This window comes from Microtus oregoni, unplaced genomic scaffold (assembly GCF_018167655.1).
Source record: "Microtus oregoni isolate MIOR12 unplaced genomic scaffold, Mior012 000010F_ref0000083, whole genome shotgun sequence".
NCBI lineage: Eukaryota > Metazoa > Chordata > Mammalia > Rodentia > Cricetidae > Microtus > Microtus oregoni.
This window is the reverse complement of record NW_024543069.1, coordinates 22,737,043-22,756,968: the sequence shown is the minus strand read 5'-3', so window position 1 is coordinate 22,756,968 and position 19,926 is coordinate 22,737,043. Positions and strand designations below refer to the sequence as shown.

At 46.3% G+C, this 19,926-nt stretch overlaps 1 protein-coding gene across 1 annotated transcript in view; it reads left to right on the top strand.

Moving 5' to 3' along the window:
- Positions 1 to 19,926, top strand: part of Smad9 (SMAD family member 9) — a 41,633-nt gene extending 21,707 nt beyond the window's left edge. The window contains exons 2-6 of the mRNA XM_041659178.1: positions 3,760 to 4,377; positions 7,513 to 7,770; positions 9,878 to 10,099; positions 12,885 to 13,141; positions 16,074 to 19,926. Coding sequence (XP_041515112.1) covers positions 3,966 to 4,377; positions 7,513 to 7,770; positions 9,878 to 10,099; positions 12,885 to 13,141; positions 16,074 to 16,217 — 1,293 coding nt within the window. The 5' untranslated portion in view covers positions 3,760 to 3,965 and the 3' untranslated portion in view covers positions 16,218 to 19,926. The remainder of the gene's footprint in view (positions 1 to 3,759; positions 4,378 to 7,512; positions 7,771 to 9,877; positions 10,100 to 12,884; positions 13,142 to 16,073) is intronic.

Genomic DNA, 19,926 nt, shown 5'->3' with positions numbered 1-19,926 from the left:
TTGGTTTAGCAGTGGCATCGCCTCTCTTCCTTCTCATCGATGTCAGAATGCTTATTCCAGCAACAAGTCTAAAAAGTACTTCATTTGTTTGCTGTGTTCTTTGGACTCGGTAAAGATACTGTAATGACAAGCAATACTACTTAGCTTCCATTTGCTGTTATAGTCTGTACAAATGACCGTTGCAGTTTCTTCACGACCCAGGGGAGTGCTCTGTTCAGTTGTATGGCAGGCTGGATATTGGTGCCATCAGACGGTCATGTGGGTTGGAGGCCACGATCAGTGATATTTAGCTTCTCCAACAGAGGAAATCTGTAGGGAGTCGGTTTGGGGCTGTTAAACTCACACAGGCAGAGGGAACTGCACGGGGGATGCTCCTGAGATGGCCAGCTCCTGATAAACAAGGGTCCCTTAGTTCTTCCTATGCTCTAGGAAAGGGAATGGAGTCACTTCACAGACTCCACACTGCTCCTCCTGGACAAACACAAACTATCAGATAGATAAGAACTTCAGTGTCCAAGAGATTCTAAACTTGATTAATTTTAACACGTTTCCTAGTAGCAAGACATCGGACATACAGACAAGCAGAGAGGAGAGGACAGTGTTTGAACTTCTGTGTATCCTATGATTTAAATTTCAACACTCAGATAATTTCTGTTTTTCCCTTTTCCCTATCAGGCGGTCACAGTCGTGAATTTGGTGTCTATCAGTGTGAGATTCTTTATTTACTACTTCATGGCTTCTCATAATGCAAGGGTCTCTGCTTACTGGGATAGAAGTTGCCTCCCAGCCTTAAAATCTTTCTGGGGGGCCCTGTGAGACCTCTGTGATTATTGAAGTGCACTGAGGTCAGACTTCAAGCATCAAGGTGATGCTTCAGACCCGTAGTTCATCAATGAAGGATGACAGTCACCAAGAGTCACTCCAGGGAGACTTCAGACAGTCTGGGGGAAACATAGGGTCTTTTCTAGCTTTTTGATTGTAAAGCGTAATAAAAAAATATGAAGTTTATACTGTCGATGTGTGCAGCTCCTAGACACATACCTAAGAATGAGAGGCTTTGATCATCTTACCCTTCACACCACAGGGCTGGCCTTCTCTGGGTTTGTCGCCTTACAATAGTTTATTTCCTTCTTTTGGTTTCACACAAGTTACTTTGCTCCAATAAATTGATTTCATTAGGTAGGAATCCACAGTTCAAAAACAAAAAGGCAAACCATCTCTGCTGAAGAGAACTGTTATTTGTCCTTGAAGTAGAGGATTTTTCTTTTCTTTTCTTTGTTTTTTTTTTTAGTGTGTTTAGTTGAATTCTGCTGAACACATTTATGAAAGGCTTTTCTTTACCACCGAACTTAAAGATTTATGCCACAACTTACTAATAACAAATCCCACATAAAACTAAGCAGAATCTTCAGCTCTTCTCTGTCATGCTCCATCTCCCCCTTAAAGCCCCTGACCACTCGGACCGCTGCTGCAAGGCAGTCTGTCTAGATGGAGTAAACATAACTCCTACGTGGTGGCTTAGCCCCACTTTATAAATTAAGCCACAAAGTCAACCTTTCAAAAGAAAATGGAGAGTAAGCCAAACCACCAAGTGAAAGAGAACAGCTTTGGAGACTTTCCTATCCCTTCAGCACAGTTTGCGCGGGACCATCCTAAAAGGGTCCTCATGAGGAGTGGCGCGAGTCAGCACCGCGTTCCTTGCACTGGGCGTCATCAGCTTCGCCTAACCAGGCTGTCTTAGTGCTCTTTGGAGGTGCTAGTCCTGGCCACAGGAGCAGGGGATCAAAGAGAACCTTTGTTCCAAAGGGTTTTAGGGTTTAGGGTGCAACGCAGCAGGAGTGTACTAGCCTAGCACGCAGTGGTCTTGCATTGCAAAATAAGATCATTTATGTAAGGAGACCCAGAAAGCTCCATCACCTTCTCCCAGGGATGCAAAGGAGAAAATGGCACTTAAAATGAGTTAAACGGGCAGGAGATTTTCGAGCTATGCTGATTCTAGGAGACTCAAATGAGTCAGTTTGTTCCAAAGTGGTGTGTGTGATCAGTGGCCTTACTGCACATGACTGAGGTAATGGGTTTCTAAAATAGGGAAGGAGAAGGTTTTGGTTAGTGTGCCTCTCCCCCGGCTATTTCTAAGAAGAGCAAATGCAGTTGTAGCTCAGGCAATTTGAATGAAGGAATGTATCTTTTGGTGGGAGCATCAGGAGAGTCGATTTAAGACAGAGAAACAAAAGTGATGCCAGTGTCATTTGGTGTTCAGTTACTTGTATGAGGCTGTGACGGTCAGACAATTCTCAAACTTCTTGGTCCATGGTGCCTTTCCACTTAAAAATTATGGATAAACTTTAGATTTTTTTTTTTTTGGTGTGTGTGTGTGTGTTGGGGGCAGGTTACATCTGTTACATTTTCTTCCATTTTGGAAAGTAAAACAATTTTTGCAAAGTTACTGATTTGCAGGCCAGCAAAGGGGTGCAGCGGGAAAAGGCATTTGCCGCAATGTTTGAAGATGGGAGTTCAACCTAGGTCGAGCATCCCACATGGTGATAGAAGAGACATGACTCAAAAATGGTTCTCTGATCTCTGTAGGCGTATCATCTCTCTCTCTCTCTCTCTCTCTCTCTCTCTCTCTCTCTCTCACACACACACACACACACACACACACACACAGAGAGAGAGAGAGAGAGAGAACAAACAAATAAATTTGATTTTAAAGTTATTGATTTGTTATAAATACATCTTTTATGAAGACAATCTATTTTTTCATTTTATGTTTGTGTGTATGTGGGTGTTTTGCATGTGTGTATGCCAGTGTGCACGTATATGTAGTGCCCAAGGAAGCCAGAAGAGGGCAGCAGATCTTTGGACTTGGAGTTAAAAGTTGCTTGTGAGCAGCTGGGAATCAAACTCATGCAAGAGCAAGTGCTCTTAACTGCTGAGCCACCTCTCCAGTCTCAAGGCAGGCATTTTAAAATTAAATGCCATGTCTGAAAGATTGGCAAGAGGGCATTGTATAGCTATACAAATCTCTTGAATGCTGGTTTAATGGATGGTACCTGTGTTCTCATTTCCACCTCCCCATACCACCTGTCATGACAGATCTGTTGTTTCGGCCGATGTGTGTAAAAAGAATTTAGTTTCCAGAGCTGTGCATTTGTAAAGGAGACCTGGAAGGGGTCTCAGGAAGCTGCAGTGCTTCCTGGGAACGCACTCTGAGAACTGCTGTCTCAAAATACTATACAGTGAGATCTGCGCAATAGGGTTATTGGAGACCTCTGTGTCTTCCTTTTCACTTGCATTTGCCTGTGTGAATTTCCTGCAATGCAGGTGGACAACTTATGCAACTTGGAAATAAAGAAAGAGCACACATGCAGAGGGAGGGGCGGGGAGTCCTGGAAACCCAGGCACAGCCTACATTTAGTAGCTGAAGGAGCCACGCCATTTCTTACCCAGGAAAGTAATTTGATGGGGATTGTATTTAGGAAAGAAAGAAATTGGTGTGGGAGAGAGCGTGAAGGAGAGAAGTCATATTGGGGCAACAGCCATGCTGGGGTAGACTATTAATGGAGAGAAAGAAACGGCAGTAGAGATTTGGAAGGCTGTAACCAAGATCTGGCTGGGAGAAGGAAGAGGAGGGCAGGGTCAGCAAAGACTCGAAGGAGTTTCCAGGTTAAAACATTGGGAGGGTGCTTTGTCCCTTCTATCCTTCCTCACCTCTGAAAATCACTCACATAGCTCAAGAATGCTTGTCCTGTCTTTCAGAATTGGACCATCCACCCACCCAAGGGTTTTGGAGGAAGTCAGCCCACTTTCCAACTTTAATCTGTCCCCACCGCTTCCAGAAGAAAAGGCAAACTTGTTCCTATGCCATCCATGGACAAGTGCTTGATGCTGATCCTCCCGGGGCCCTGCGAGCCTTGAAAGGCCTCAACCTCTTTCCGTGTGCAGCAGCCTGAGGTCGGCCTCCTATGCACCCCAGCACCCCCATCAGCTCCCTCTTCTCCTTCACCAGCCCGGCAGTCAAGAGGCTGCTGGGCTGGAAGCAGGGGGATGAAGAGGAGAAGTGGGCCGAGAAGGCCGTGGATTCTTTGGTGAAGAAGCTAAAGAAGAAGAAAGGAGCCATGGACGAGCTGGAGAGGGCGCTGAGCTGCCCGGGCCAGCCGAGCAAGTGTGTCACCATCCCCAGGTCTCTGGATGGGCGACTACAGGTGTCCCACCGCAAGGGGCTGCCCCACGTCATCTATTGCCGCGTGTGGCGCTGGCCAGACCTGCAGTCCCACCATGAGCTGAAGCCCCTGGAATGTTGTGAGTTCCCCTTCGGCTCCAAGCAGAAGGAGGTCTGCATCAACCCATACCATTACCGCCGAGTCGAGACGCCAGGTGGGTGCTTCCACCAGTCCCTGCTTGCTTGGAGGTCGAGATCATCACAGGTTCCCCCGGTATTGGAGCATCCACACAAAATGACCTCTGTATGGGGTGGGGTGGGGCACTGAAGAAATGTTCCAAAATCATGCAATCAGAAAATTATGATAGTCTTATACTAAGAGGCTTGGCAGCTTGCTAGGATTTTGAAAAATGCAGTTTTATTTGGACAGATTTAGGAGATCTAAGCCCTTCCTAGTTTGTCCTTCCTTCCTCCCTCCCTCCCTCCTTTCCTCCCTTCCTTCCTTTCTCCTTCTCCTCCTTATTCTTCCTCAAACTTGAACTCACACTCATAGAGATTAGACTGCCTCTGCCTCCTAAGTGCTGGACTTAAAGGTGTGGGCTATCTGGCTATCTGTCTTAGTTCTTAAGTAGTGCCTTAATAATGATTAACTGTAAAAGCAAGCAAACAAACAACAACAACAACAAAAAGACATCTTAAACATCCTCCCTCCTCCCACCCCTAGCAGACTGAAACCAATAACTATTAGAGCTGATGTAGGGTGTGGGTGTGGGCTCCCTTTGCTAATCTCTGGTACGTGGAGGAAGGCATCCCACATCAGTCTGAAACAGCCAAGGGGGATTGTGGAAGGATTCCAGTACTGAAATAAGGGCTTGAGGAAGGTGGGCCATTGTCGTTCGGTGGCTTTGTTGGGATAGCACCCAGGGCTTCATATATGCTAGATCGTGCTCTTTCACTCAGCAACCCCTTAGCGGCCCTGTCCACCTCCCCCCGCCCCACAAAAAAGAAATTCTTTCTGGGACTGGAGAGATGCTCAGCTATTAAGAGCATATACTGCTCTTGCAAAGGACCCCAGTCTGGTTCCTAGCACCCATGTTGGGTGTGACTCCAGATCTAGGGGATCTAACTTCCTCTGTGATCATCTGCACAAACCCTCCCCAGCACGCGCATAATTAGAAAATAAATCTTTCAAAAGAGCTTTCTGAGTCACGGTTCTAAAATGTAACCATTAGAAGGAAAACCAGCCTACAGGCCACAACCCCAGAGAAACTAGACAACAAAGAGGACACTAAGAGAGACATACATGAATCTACACAGGACGGTGAAAAAGACAAGATCTCCTGGGTCAGTTGGGAGCATGAGGGTCACGGAAGAGGGTAGAAGTGGAGAGGGGAGGTAAAAAGGGGAGTGGAGAAAAATGTATAGCTCAATAAAAACAATAAAAATATAGATAAAGAAAAAAAGAAGTGTCGTGTGAAAAAAGTACCTGCTTTTCCTTTTAGATACTCAAAAGCCTAATTTTAAAGAATATTTTTTGAGTCTCCATTTCTCATTTCAGTTTAGATTTCTCTTAAGATGACAGTCTGAATATTTCATGTATGTAGATAGCTTTTTACGTCCTTGGTTTTAGGTTTAAATTTCTAAGAAGATGGGCCAAGATTATATTAATTTAAAAATCACCTATAATATTAATTTTAAATAATATTTGTTACAGGGTTCTTTTACCCATTCCTAACACCTTTTTAATAGAACGAGGTGATTTTCCTTATAGGCACCGAGCTGGAACTGACCTGAAAGCTTCTTCCCTGAGGGCTGCTTCTCAGTATCTGAAGGCGCTGTGCAAGCTTCTCAGGGAGAAAAGTGGTCCTACCCAGCCGCAAACCTATGGACCCCAACAATGAGCAGCCTGGCATGATACCCCCAAGAGTACAACAGTGGCACTTGTATCTTAGGGTAACCAACAACTGTCTATAATTTGACAGCCCGCTAGAACCTCATGTGGTTGCTATGGTCTCTGCCCTCAGCATTTTCAGGATCCTATCTGGTCCTCACATGTGACTGGGAAAACTGGAGTTCCTTCTTTTGGGTTCTTAGTCTCATTAATAAAATAATTTAGGAGCGGACTTGGAAGAAATCTCAAGGCCAGGTAATCTGTCTGCTGGTCTTGACAGCTGTCCAGAGGAGGGAGGTGGAAAGCAAGAAGAGAGAGCCACGCTCATTAAGTGGGGAAAGGAAACAGGAAAGTTACTCTTTGCTGAGGGCCGGCTCCATAAGCAGCTGTCACTCATGTTTATTGTGATGATTGGAACCCAGGCTCCCACAGGCCCATCTACTCTGAGGCGGAGGCAAGAGGATGCAAGCGCAGTGCCTGCCTAGTTTACTCACTATGTTGAAGGCCAACCTGGGTAATTTATGAAGATCCTGTCTTAAAGTTAAAAGGGGGGCTGGATGTGGCTGAGTGGTAGAGCACTTATTTAGCCGTGTGAGGCCTGTGGGTTCCATCTCAGTACTTGGGGGGAGGTGGAGGGAGGCCAGAAGGGACCCACTAACCTGAACAAATTTAACTGGCAGATTTTTCATGTTGCCTCTGATTGTTTCTTCGCTTATCCCTTGTATTTAACTTGATAGCTTTTGATCACTTGCTTTTAGATCATTGTGGTAAGGACATAGAATATTTCATCAACAGCAACAAGTCTGAAATTGAAGCTGATCGTCTGAATAATTCAGTGTGGTCTCTAATAGCAAATATTCTGGACTTCACCTAAAGTTTGGTTGAAAGCATTTGGAACTAACTTTGCCTCTTTTTTTTTTTAAATTTATTTATTTTTATTATATATTCCTTCCATGTATGCTTGCATGCCAGAAGAGGGCACCAGATCTCATTATAGATGGCTGTGAGCCACCATATGGTTGCTGGGAATTGAACTCAGGACCTCTGGAAGAGCAGTCAGTGCTCTTAACCTCTGAGCCATCTCTCCAGCCCCTAACTTTGCCTCTTTTAAAGAGGATTTTATTGACAGAGTTGAAGAAAGACGCAGGTACATGGATCTCCATAAAGTCACTATGAGGCCGTTATCAAGGTGGGCGTGCACGGGAGCATCCAGATCTTGGTCCCCGATTGTGACTGTCTGCTCAAGACGCAGGTGGCAAGGAGGGGCTGGTGACTGAGCGTAGCCCATAGGCTCCTGGGTAGCGATGGGACCTCCGTGCAGCATTGCCCATGAGCCAATCTGTAGAGAGGGGTCTGGCCGAGGAAACCATCACAAATGGCCAAGGAAAACTATTCACTATCCCACTTCATCCTGATGGGCCAAGTTCGGGGTGCCCACTTTCCTTCTCTTTGTTCCTAGTTCTGCCTCCGGTCCTGGTACCAAGACACAGCGAGTACAACCCCCAGCTCAGCCTCCTGGCCAAGTTCCGAAGCGCCTCCCTGCACAGCGAGCCCCTCATGCCGCACAATGCCACTTACCCGGACTCCTTCCAGCAACCCCTCTGTCCTGCACCTCCCTCCTCGCCAGGCCACGTGTTTCCGCAGTCTCCATGCCCCGCCAGCTACCCACACTCTCCGGGAAGTCCTACCGAGTCAGACAATGCATTTCAACACTCAGGTCAGTCTGTGGGAAAGGGGATCCACGTGGATGTTCTTAAGTGTGATTGGTTGTCGCATCTAGCCTGTCTGTGGCGCCTTTAGGCTTAGAGCGCCATCTGTGGGCCTGATCCATCTAACCCACCACCCTCCAGGAAGACCAGGAACAATTTTGGAGCAGACCTGCCGATACATATTTTGGGATCCAGTCCTCTTTCCGAAACTAAATAGAGTTTAACAGCATCCCTGGAAATTTACAGAACGTGGGATTACTGTTTGTTTTGAAACGTGATCTGCTTTTAGCCTAGGCTGGGTCCCGAACCCACCATTCTCTTGCTCCAGCTTCCCGAATGCTGGAGTTACAAGCCTGTGCCACTTTGCTGACTGTAGAAGTAAGATTAACATATTGATATATGACGAATAAAAAAATTAAAAATGTAGATACTAAAAGAAAGGGCTGGCGAGATAGCTTAGCAGGTCAAGGCACTGCTACGTAAGCCTGCCAACCTGAGTTACGCCCCCAGAACTTCCGTAAAGGTAGAAGGAGAGAATGGACTCCCCAGAGTTGTCCTGTGACTTCCACACACGCATTGTGCATACACGGTAATAACTAACTTACTAAAGGCATCAGTGAGATTTGGCCCGAGAGCAGGCCGCAGGGGGACCAAAGTTAGGCTATTGTTTGCTCGCCTCTTTGAACAACCCAAAGGCAGGCATCTTTTGCTTGCAGTGCCATGCACGTGACCTCAACGGTGTGCAAAGCTAGGCCCCCCAGCACCAGCCGGTACACACTCTCTCCTCTGAAGCCAAGGCAGCTACTGAAGGTAGCGTTTTAGGAGCTTCGAGCTGTATTGGAAAAGCATATGCAAGAGGGAGAGACGCTCTAGTGTGTCTCCATGGTGTGTGTGCTGCCGCCTCTGTGAAGTTGGCGTTGAAGTTGAAGAGGAGACATAAAGGGAAGATATATAGGAGCCTCTAATGTGTGCGATTACTAATAACTGGAGTGGACAGAGGCTGCACACAAACAGCTGGCACCCATGGTTACAATCTGCCCTGCTCTTTTATTCATAAACCCTACTTAATGTATATTTATTAACTCTTGCTAAGTGAACAAGTAAATAAAGCCTTGCCCTAGGTTGCTGTGAAAGAATTAAAAGAGTAGCAAAAATTATCCTTACTCTCAAAGAACATAGAAGATGTGAGATAAGAAATGTCAGAGTGTGTTTAATGTTTTCCCTTAACAAATCCTTACATACCCAGTTCACATGTATCACCTCGTATTATGTTGTTCCTCTCCTCTGCGTCCAATGTCCAACGGAGAGCCTGAAACGCTCGGTCATTCATTACTTGTTGCATAGGGAATTTCCTGCATGTGTTTGATACTTAGTATTAGGGTCAGTGGTTAAAAGACAGGATAATTAAATTATAAGATACATAGTTGCCTAACACACACCTGTGCTCTAAAAGATCACCTGCACTGACTGCATTCTACCCGGTTACCCTTTGACCTCCTTCCATCCGTGGACAGACCCTAGCAATGCTGAGAAGTCAGCTCTCTGTGAAATATCCTTAGATCATATGTCAATAGATACCCATGTTTTTATAGAGGGGAATATGAGCCAGTCTATTTAGATTTTTTTCTTCACTAGAATTCATTCAGCGCTTTCGATTTGGTTATCATATTCAAACTATCGGTTTGTTTTTAATTGTGTTATTGTGGACTTACACCTTATGACACAGGGGTTCAGTTCAGTCCTGTAACAATAGGATGCCACCTAGCTCCTAGCAGTGTTTACTCGGGGACTGGCAGCATCTGTCTGTCCATGGCTACCTTTCCCTGGCCCTGCATTATATCACATCTCTAAACAAAAGTATTTACAGATGCCCTAGCTGCGGGAAGTTAACAAGGACCATGGCCTTAGACTCACGGGTGCAATAAACGAATGAGCTAGCTCCAAACAGCTTCCATCAAACACGCACGTTTGACGGATTGCCAAGGGAGGCGGACTTGGTCCTTCAGCCAACTTTCTGGTTTAAAGTGTTCATCCCTGTTTCCTGTTTGGAATCATGACCTTGAGAGCCGAGAGATGACAGTGATGGCGTACCTTCTCTCTTGTTTCTGTTTTCAGACTTCCGGCCAGTTTGCTATGAGGAACCCCAGCACTGGTGCTCAGTTGCCTACTATGAACTAAACAACCGGGTGGGAGAGACTTTCCAGGCGTCCTCCCGGAGCGTGCTCGTGGACGGCTTCACCGACCCTTCCAATAACAGGAATAGGTTCTGTCTTGGGCTTCTTTCAAATGTGAACAGAAACTCAACAATAGAAAACACCAGGAGGCACATTGGAAAGGGTGAGAGCCAACACAGCGTCTCCATCGCTGCTTCTAAACGCTGGGTTAGACATCAGCAAAGGCCCTGTAGCCCGTGGGAAGATCTCCAGGCATGGGGAGGGACCTGTTCTCTTGGGGTCTCTGCCTCTGAATTCAGTAGACCATCTTCAAGGGTGGCATGGGGTCAGTGCTGCGAGGCCAAGACACAGCAAAGGGCCAAAAGCTGACACAGCCTGTGATCCCAGCCCTGTCTCCCCAGGAGGAAGCGTAGGGCAGTATCAATGTGTACTGAAATGTACATTGCTCCCTCACTAGGCCGTGGCTCAGTGCACAGCATGTTTGAATGCCCCTCAATCCCACCAAGTGATTTCTATGCTAGCTCAACCCTGAGAACAGATCTGCCCTGAGGTGATCTTGACACTCAAGGGCTAAATGAAACCGTGTGGCTAGCGCTCCTTCTGGAGATGCTGCCCTCACTAGCCAGAGTCCAGCCTGCTTCCGGATTCTGCCTTCACGTGATACTCAGAGCAGGCTCTCATGTTCCACCTTGGGCTCTGCTTCTTCCCCTAGGTGCCCACCTTTCCATTCTCTCCTCTGCTAACGTGTGCAGGATTTGCAGATAAGGCTTTAACATGGTCTAAAAGCACCCTCTAAATACACACAGACCAGGCTCAGGGGACAACAATCTTCTCGTTAGTATGCGGTAGATTCCGGGAGGATTATACGCTTGAAGGTCATTTGGTTAAAATACCCTCTAAGCCTGTATGTAATACCCCACCCCCAGGCTGTTCCCAGCAACTTTCAGGTCTGTAGGGTCAAGGAGCAAGTGTGTCTCTGTAGTCCTCTTCTGCTGTGGCGGAGAGATAGCACGGCCACACTGAAGAGGAGCTGTCAAAAGGCAGAGGTGGGTAGCATGCCCCTGTGCTCTCAAGTGCAGGGAATACACAGGGAGGGGCCACCACAAAAGGGAGAGTTCAAGACGACAGCGACAGCGAAGCTCAGAGAATCCTGCTGCCTCGCTGTCTGCAGCCAGGTGGAATGATCTCCACCCATTAATACAGCACCCGCCCCCACCCCCGCCCCCCAAGCTTGCAGTTGGCTTTCCCCTGGCCTCCATCGCCTTCCCTTCTGCAGAGCGTTTAAAAGCTGGCTTATTATCAAGATGCCTGGAGCTCTGGACAGCGCGGAACAGACCGCTTTGAGCTCAGCTGAACAAAACTGAACGCCCATCACTGTCAGTCAGGGTCTGTCACACCGACCCCCTTCGTGCACGGGCGTGGCTAAGGGAGGCGGCACTGCAGCTTTGCTGAGGGTTCAGCCAATCAGAGCCATCCATCCACTTCCTCATGGTCGCTAGTGCCTGCCTTGTCGGGGTCAGGCCTGATGCTCATCATGAAAAAAAATAGAGAGGAAATCTGAGGGCAAGTAAGAGGAGAAAAGAGAAGAGGAGACTGACTGGGTGGGGTTGGGGGTGAAGGTGGATGATGGTGATGTGACTGGTGGCGGCGGTGGGTTTTGTTTAAATTTGGCCTATTTCTGATCATCTCCAGTTCCATCATTTTATAATCTCATGCTTTCTTTACAGCTGAATAAAATTCCATTGTGCGTCTGCGCCGCACTCTGTTTATCCAGGATGTCGCTTTGAAATGTAATTATAGGAATGTTATATAAACTGAGACAAGCTGCATGTTGCTGTGTTTTCACATGGCTGTGTGCGGAAGTATGGTAGGAGCGTCCCTGTTCTCAGGGGCACATGGTGTTCTTTATGGCTGAGTGACGTGCATCTGAGAGGAATCCCGACTCTGAAGCCTCTACTCACAGGAATATTTTAGTGCTGAGTCAGGGTCTCGCTGGGCAGCCCTGGCTGGCCTGAACACTACGTGGGCCAGGATGGTCTCAAACTCACCTGCCTCTGCCTCCTGAGGGCTGGGGCTGAAGCTGTGTGCCTCCACACTGGGCTTCAAAGAAATAGATTTATAACTGTTAGTAAGACTCAAGTTCTGGAGTAGGTTCAATGTGTGGGTTTCAGTAGCATTTACATGATATTAGCTGGGCTTCTGTTTAGCTGTGGGTGTGATGACTTTGTGAGATTTTGTTTTGCATGATGTGTTTCTCTTGTGTCTAGACTAGGCTCATGGATGCTTTTCTGAAGTGAGATCAGAAAGGGTGGGAGCCGTAATAAGTGAGAGACTACACACTCATCTTTATGAATGTCCATTTATGTGGGTTGGGCTTAAATTTCTTTTTTTCTTGGGGCTGGAGAGATGGCTCAGTGAGTAAGAGCACTTGACTGCTCTTTTGGAGGATCAGGGTTCAATTCCCAGCTCCCCCATGGAGCTCACACTTGTCTGTAACTCCAGTTCCAGGACTCTGACAGCTCCACAGAGGCATACATGAAGGCAAAACCCTCATGAACATCAAATAAAAATAAATTAAATTTGTTTTTCTATTTTGTGTGTATGGGTGTTTTGCCTGTATGTATGTATGTGTATGTACCGTGTGTATGCAGTGCCCATAGAGGCCAGAAGAGGGCATCAGATCCTCTGGAACCAGTTCATTGCAGATGGCTGTGAGCTGCAATTTGGGTGCTGAGAGCTGAGCTGTCTCTGCAGCCCTCAGGGTTGAACTCTGTAGGGGATTTTGTAGGAAAAGTCGAACAAAGTGGATATTTGGAGCAAACACCTTCTCCTCTATGACCAGCGATGGTATAAGAGCTAACCTGACTGCAGAGGCTCCCATCCCTTGAGGTGCTAGGAGTCTCTGAGAAGGGAGCAGAGTAGAAGGAGTGTGGGTTTTGTGTCCACAGGTGTGCATCTGTACTACGTTGGGGGCGAGGTGTATGCAGAGTGCGTGAGTGACAGCAGCATCTTCGTCCAGAGCCGGAACTGCAACTATCAGCACGGCTTCCACCCCGCCACTGTCTGCAAGATCCCCAGCGGCTGCAGCCTCAAGGTCTTCAACAACCAGCTCTTCGCCCAGCTGCTTGCGCAGTCAGTGCACCACGGCTTTGAAGTTGTGTACGAGCTGACCAAGATGTGCACGATTCGGATGAGCTTTGTGAAGGTGAGGATGCTGGCTCTGGGGTTGTAAAGAGGAAAAGGGGCAGGAAGCGCAGAATGCTCCTGACTGGACGTGGCATTTGCTCAGCCAGCTCAGGTGGATAACAACTTTTGTTTTTTTTCTTCTAAAAATTTTGATTCTTGCCCTCTTTTTTTTTTTTTAATTATCTAGTCCAACTTCAGCTGCTCATCTATCCCTGGGTGTGGGGCCAGCCAAAGGAAATAGTATAGCTGAGGCCACCATCCAGGGGGTCACAGCCTTAAAGAAAATTACCCTCCGTAAACGCCATCAACTGTCTTCAGTTAGGGGTGGGGGATTCGTGAACATTCTTGGCCCAAAAGGGCCAGAAGAGGGCGCCAGACCCCCACAAACTGGAGTTACAGGTTGTGTGAGCTGCCATGTGGGTACTGAGAATGGAACCCAGGTCTTCAGCAAGAACAGCCAGTGCTCTTAACTGAACCACATCTCTAGGTCCCGTTTGCCTCTTTAAATAGCAGCACTGGGGGTGGAAACGAGGGCTTCCTGATTGAGTTAGGTAAGTGCCCTCTACTGAGCTATGTTCCTAGCCTTAAAGTAAGTTTCACTAGCCATTTAAATTTAAATGATAGCCAGGCAGTGGTGGTGCACGCCTTTAATCCCAGCACTTGGGAGGCAGAGGCAGGTGGATCTCTGTGAGTTTGAAGTCAGCCTGTTCTACATAAACAAGTTCCATAATACACAGAGAAACCCTGTCTTGAGGGGGAAAAAAAGTTAGTTACTATGACCAATGGTTGTCTTATTTTTCTATACCCAAATTATATTTTATCATATTGATAATTTTAGTAATTACTTTAAAAGTAAGGATCAGCACATATAGTTTTCAATTCTTTTTTTATTCATTTTTTAAATAAATGTTTTCTTTATTATTTATTATGTGTACAGTGTTCTGCATGCATGAACACCTGCAGGCCAGAAGAGGGCATCAGATCATTACAGGTGGTTGTGAGCCATGTGGTTGACTGGGAATCGAACTCAGGACCTCTGGAAGAGCAGTCAGTGCTCTTTACCTCTGAGCCATCCCTCCAGCCCAGTTTTCAATTCTTAAACTGAGTGATGGTGGCACACACCTTTAATCCCTGCACTTGGGAGGCAGAGGAAGGTGGATCTCTCTATGAGTTCGAGGACAGCTTGGCCTACAAGGCGAGTTCCAGAACAGCAAGAGCTGTTACACAGAGAGACTCTGTCTTGAAAACCAGGAAAAACGTCTTAAAGGTACCTTTTAAGAGGACAAGCCAGCTTTTTTTTTTTTAATATTTATTTATTTATTATGCATACAATATTCTGTCTGTGTGCATGTCTGCAGGCCAGAAGAGGGCAGCAGACCTCTTTACAGATGGTTGTGAGCCACCATGTGGTTGCTGGGAATTGAACTCCGGACCTTTGGAAGAGCAGGCAATGCTCTTAACCACTGAGCCATCTCTCCAGCCCCCAAGCCAGCTTTTTTCATCTTTCAAGGCAAGAAAATTTCCAGTACACTGTCTCATTGGAGCCAGCAGGGGGCAGTAGCTCACCGTTGGTGAACCATCCTTGAATGGGACAGTTATTTTTCCTGAGTCCATGATTTTTAATGAGGACGAGCTGTGGGCATCTCATAGGTAATACAAGCAAACATAGAGATGCTTTTTTCCCAACCCCCTTTCTACTCCCTCCTCCCTGCGATGAGGCAAAGAAACCTCAGGTCCTCGCACAGGCTAGGCAATCACTTTAGCACTGAGATTCACTGCTAGCCCTGCAAGGACTTAAACAAAATAAGAAGTGGCAATGATTAGTTTAAAATTTTACAGATGACTCAACACAGGTGTCAGTGAACGAGCAGAACATCTTTAAAGGTTTTTTTTTTTTTTTTTCAGCTGTGATTTTACTGGCCATAGCTCTCCGTCAGTCAGACAATCAACAACTCTTTATTGGGCAGCTGCCAGGGGCGAGCCAGGTGCTGCCCTGGCGTTGAGACGTTTCCAGGCCTGGGCGTTGGTTACTCATAGGCCTCTGCCTTGCGGGACCAGTGTACAGGCAGAAAAAGACAGGCAGCAAGCCACAAGCGAGTGGAAAGAATGAGATAAAGGGAACTAGAGAGGTTACAGGCGGGGAGGCATCGCGGGAGTAGTGTGTGCCAGCAGAGGCCAGAAGGTCCTGGCTCCTGTGTAGGAAAGCCGTAGGGGTGGAGAAAAAGCAAGCTCAGAAGCCCCTGGCCGCTACAAGCCTGAGTATGGGAGGGAAACCGGACCGTCTGACTGCAGCCTTGTGCAGGGAGGATGTGGGTGCAAATGAAATTGGAGCATTTCCTGAGAGCTTGTTGTTTTGTTTGTTTGGGCACACGGTCATTCTGTGTTGCCCAAGCTGGCCTTGAGCTCTGTCTCTTCCTGCTTCGTTCCCTCTTCTGCTGGCGTGACTGGCATGAAGCACCACACCCAGTTCCGGTCTGTCTGCTGACTGATTCTGATTCTGACTGCTGAGTGGAGAAAAGGTGGTGTGCCGGGCTGCAGTGAGAGAGGCTGCTTAGGAGCCACTGTGGGAGCTGGAGAGGTTGGCCAGGGGTTAAGAGCACTGGTTACTCTTGCAGAAGACCTGGGTTCAGTTCCCAGCACCCACATGGTGGCTCACAGCCATTTGCAACTCCAGTTCCAGGGGATCTGACACCCTCTTCTGACTGTGCAGACACTGCACACACATAGTGCATAGCTATGCAAACAAGTAAACATTTACAGGCACCGCACATACGTAGTGAATAGCTATGCAAACAAGCAAAACACTCATACACAAAAATAAAACCATAAGAGTTAAAAAATATTTTTAAGGAGCTGTTAACAGAATCCAGGTGGGAGTTGAGGGTCATTTCTAACTAGGAGACCCCTGGCAAGAAGCACAATTCATTCTGGGCTCTTTTCTTGCTTTTCAGGGCTGGGGAGCCGAGTATCATCGCCAGGATGTCACAAGCACCCCCTGCTGGATTGAGATTCATCTTCATGGACCACTGCAGTGGCTGGACAAGGTTTTAACTCAGATGGGCTCCCCACATAACCCCATTTCTTCAGTGTCTTAACAGTCACGTTGTCAGCTACATTTCCACAGAATAGATCCAGGCAGCGGTTCCTGCAGCCTGCAGCCAACAGAAGCTTTTGGATGCAGATGTAAATACATATAATGTATACTATTCACATTTTTATCACTTTTTTTTTTTTGTGCTACTAGTTAACCCAGGGCTAGTACTGTGTGGTTGAAGAAGAGTGTTTTCCAGGCCGGTGCTAGAATGAGAAGCCATGTTTCTAGTGAGAGGGGAGACAACATGTAAAGGGTATCGGCCACTTTAAGTCAGCTTGTCACGGTACAGAATGTCGGGCCCGCTAGTGAAAACACAAAGCTGCTTACATTAAGAAAAGGGGGGGGGGGGAAGAATAGTGTTTAGGAGCATTAGAGCAAAACCCAATCAAATCCACATAGTTTAAAAGCTCTCACTTTCAATGTGAATGGCAAGAAAGAAAATCAAACTCGCTCAGTGATCTGTGGGATAAACCTCAGAAACTCTATCTCTGAAGTTGGAATAGGCAAAGCCGGCTTCTGTGCCGAGGTCAGCGGTACGTTTAAACAGATTGAAACTGTGATTGGAAACGGAGAAACTGTGAAGCTTAGAGTCGTGTCGCCGCTGCTTAAAAACGAAAGAGGCTGATGAGGGGAATCAGCCTGCGATGAGGCACGGCCCTGAGTGTTAGAACAGAATTCGGTCCCAAGGAGCGCAGAGGACTCCTACTTCCAGTCAGACTCCAGCTTCCGGTTCTCCCGGCCAGGCAGCCTTGCAGATGGCTGTGTCTGCCTGTGTACACTGCGTACAAAGCCTGTGCAGAGACAAAGCTGTAGACTAGAAGGTGGGAGGAGCATCGTGTGGCCACTCGCACTGTCCAGCATGCGCAGACTGAAGCCTCCAAGGCAGGGCACCCCTTTGCCACATCTTGCATCCTGTGACAAATATCAATTAGTTACAGTGATTAAAACAACAGCAAAGCCTTGGGGGCAATCTAGAAGCGCCTCTGGGTCATGTTTCTATAGTACTTAGCCTGGCACCTGTGTTGGCTGGCTACACCTGGCAGCCTCTCCTACAGCTATGAAACACCTGGATATAACTTCCCAAGTGCAGTGGGGATGCTTCATCTGGCCTACATTTTTGAGGAGACAGCGGTAGCGAATAACAGAGCATCTTTAGAAATGTGTATATACATGCATATGGCACTGTGCATGTATTCTTAAAGTCTGCTATTTCCGTCTTTGGATGATAAAGGGAAATTTCCTTCTGATTTCATGGCATGTGCCTCTCGATGATCACCGCATTGCTTGTAAGTTTACTTCATGCCCTTTGGGAAGCACATTTCTTAAGATGGTGTTTGTGCTTGTGAAGGACAGAGCTTCTGTAATCTGAGTTTCCTTCGTTTAACCCGTTCTACCTAGCATCAGTGCACATACATTTGTTGTTCCCATCCAATTGTATTTAAGATAGATAGGATGTGACAAGTTATACTCACAATGCCTAACTGTATCTATAAAACCTATCATATATATATATATCATAAATACGTATGATATATACATATCATTTATGTCTCGCATTAAAGCCTGGGAGCCCACTTAGAGTGTAGAAAGACCCAAGCTCATTGATTCATTCAGTCTGCCTCGTGCATTTGTGTGTACCAGGTACAATGTCAGGTGCTGCAGAATCAAATGTACATCAGAGGCAGGCCCCGCCTCCAGGGAGCCACAAATCTAACAGTGAGTCATTTGCCCAGGCAATGGGTCTCAGAACTTTTAAAATCCACACATGCAAATTTTCTTGAGCTTGGAAAAAAAAAATGTAATCAAGTTCTTAATGATTACTCTATTGGAATTTTATGTCTTTTCAGAACAATTATGTCATTTATCTTTGCGGAAGTGCCACTCTTCGTCCTCGCCACCCCACCTCCTGGCCTTCCTATATTTCTGATAGTTCTCCCAGCTTCTTTTTTGGAAAAATCATTGCTATGGCAGATCTTCTCTGAGTAGCCACGCAAGGCCACAAAGTGTTTGTCCCAGATTTCCAGCAGTCCTTCTGCTCTCTTCCGCAGAGGTTAAACATCCTCTGGCGATAATGTAGCTTTACTGCACTGTTCAGAGGTAGAAGCTTCCAGATGTGGTGGAGGCACACTGGGGAGGCAGAGGCAGGTGGATCTCTGTGAATTCAATGCAGCCTGGACCACACAATGAGTTTCGGGACAGTCTGTCTCAAAAGTAGAAGCTTAAAAACAAAATTTAAAAGATGAAACAAACCACTTGTTTCCCTTGCAGTATTAAGAAAGCAGACAAAATATCTAAGTGTGCCTGATTTCTTTGAGAAAGGAATCGTGACATAGGTGCATATGTACCATCAGAGAATTTAGCATTAAAGAGATGTTAGCCCTCTGCTTATGTAACATGGTCACATTTTAATAGGTCCCCCCCTCCTTTGGCTGCTAAGGGATCTAAAATATCATAATGTAAAATACTTGACTTTAGACTCCTTTGACCATTTGACACACAGTCAAGCAAAAATATGCTGCGCAGTGTTGTCTTACAGGATAAAGAGGACAGTGGGCAGGCCAGGTCTCTACCCACTGCAAACCTGGGTCCAGTTGTCCTGGGCAGGGTCATGCAATGGAGAACTGCATCAGTCTGGTCTGCCCACAAGAGGCTGGATGCTTATCACCCTGTTCGAGTCAGTATTTGTGTGAGCCTTAACAAAAATAAGACATGGTTAGTTTGTTTCAGCCAGGTGATAATGTTAACAGCTGCCTTTTTAGCAACAATTTGGGTATTCTGTTGCATAGCCAGCAAAGGTGGCAACCTCACTAGCATTTAGAATCCTCTTTTCATTGTCTTCTAAGGATCGAGTTATCCCCATGACAACAGAAGGAACAGTAGCAAAAGCATTTTATAAACATTGCCTACTGGATGTCAAGCTCCTGCTTAATTCTGAATGTGTTCCAGATATTTCATGTATATATTTAGTAAAGCAAAATATTCCATGCATTCCACATCTTCTTAGCTGCTCGGGTTCAGCAGCTGAACTGTACAAGGGTGGGTAACCCTCACATATGTTAAACGTAAGTTCAAATGAGTATAGAACAGACCACCAAGAGATGCCTTTGATCCAGCAGCCTCGCTTTCTGTCCTGAAAATGCTATACACATCTGGTGGTTCATGGTAGACAATGCTGTAAATACATCTTGGGCTCATTTTTTTTTTCTTTCCGACTTTAGATAACAATTCTATGTATGTGATCCGTGGTTCCTTAAGATGCTTATTCATAAGCTATCCTACTAGGAGAATGGGATTTTAAGACTTCATGCTGTAAAAACATTGGCGGCACTTTTTTTTTAAATCTTGAAGTAATCAGCATTTTATGTGTAATTTTAAGGATACTTTGCAGAAATTAGGGGTGGTTGACAGCCTCTCCCCAGCTTAGCGCCAGGCCACAACTAAATAAACCTTTGCATGATGAAGTATTGGAAGTAAAACGTGAACCTAATACACATCTTCAGTTGAGCGTCCTACCTTAGCGACTCAGCATCGTGCATGTTAGTCAAGGAACGTGTATATAGTAAGAGCATTAGCAGGTGATGCGTCAAACACCTGGATGTGTAAGGAAAACTGTCACTCAGAATCATTTATTTTTCATATGCCGTGAAATATGTCTAATTGATTAAAATGTTTTCTAAGAGAAGCTTGTACAATTGTGGATGACTTGAAGC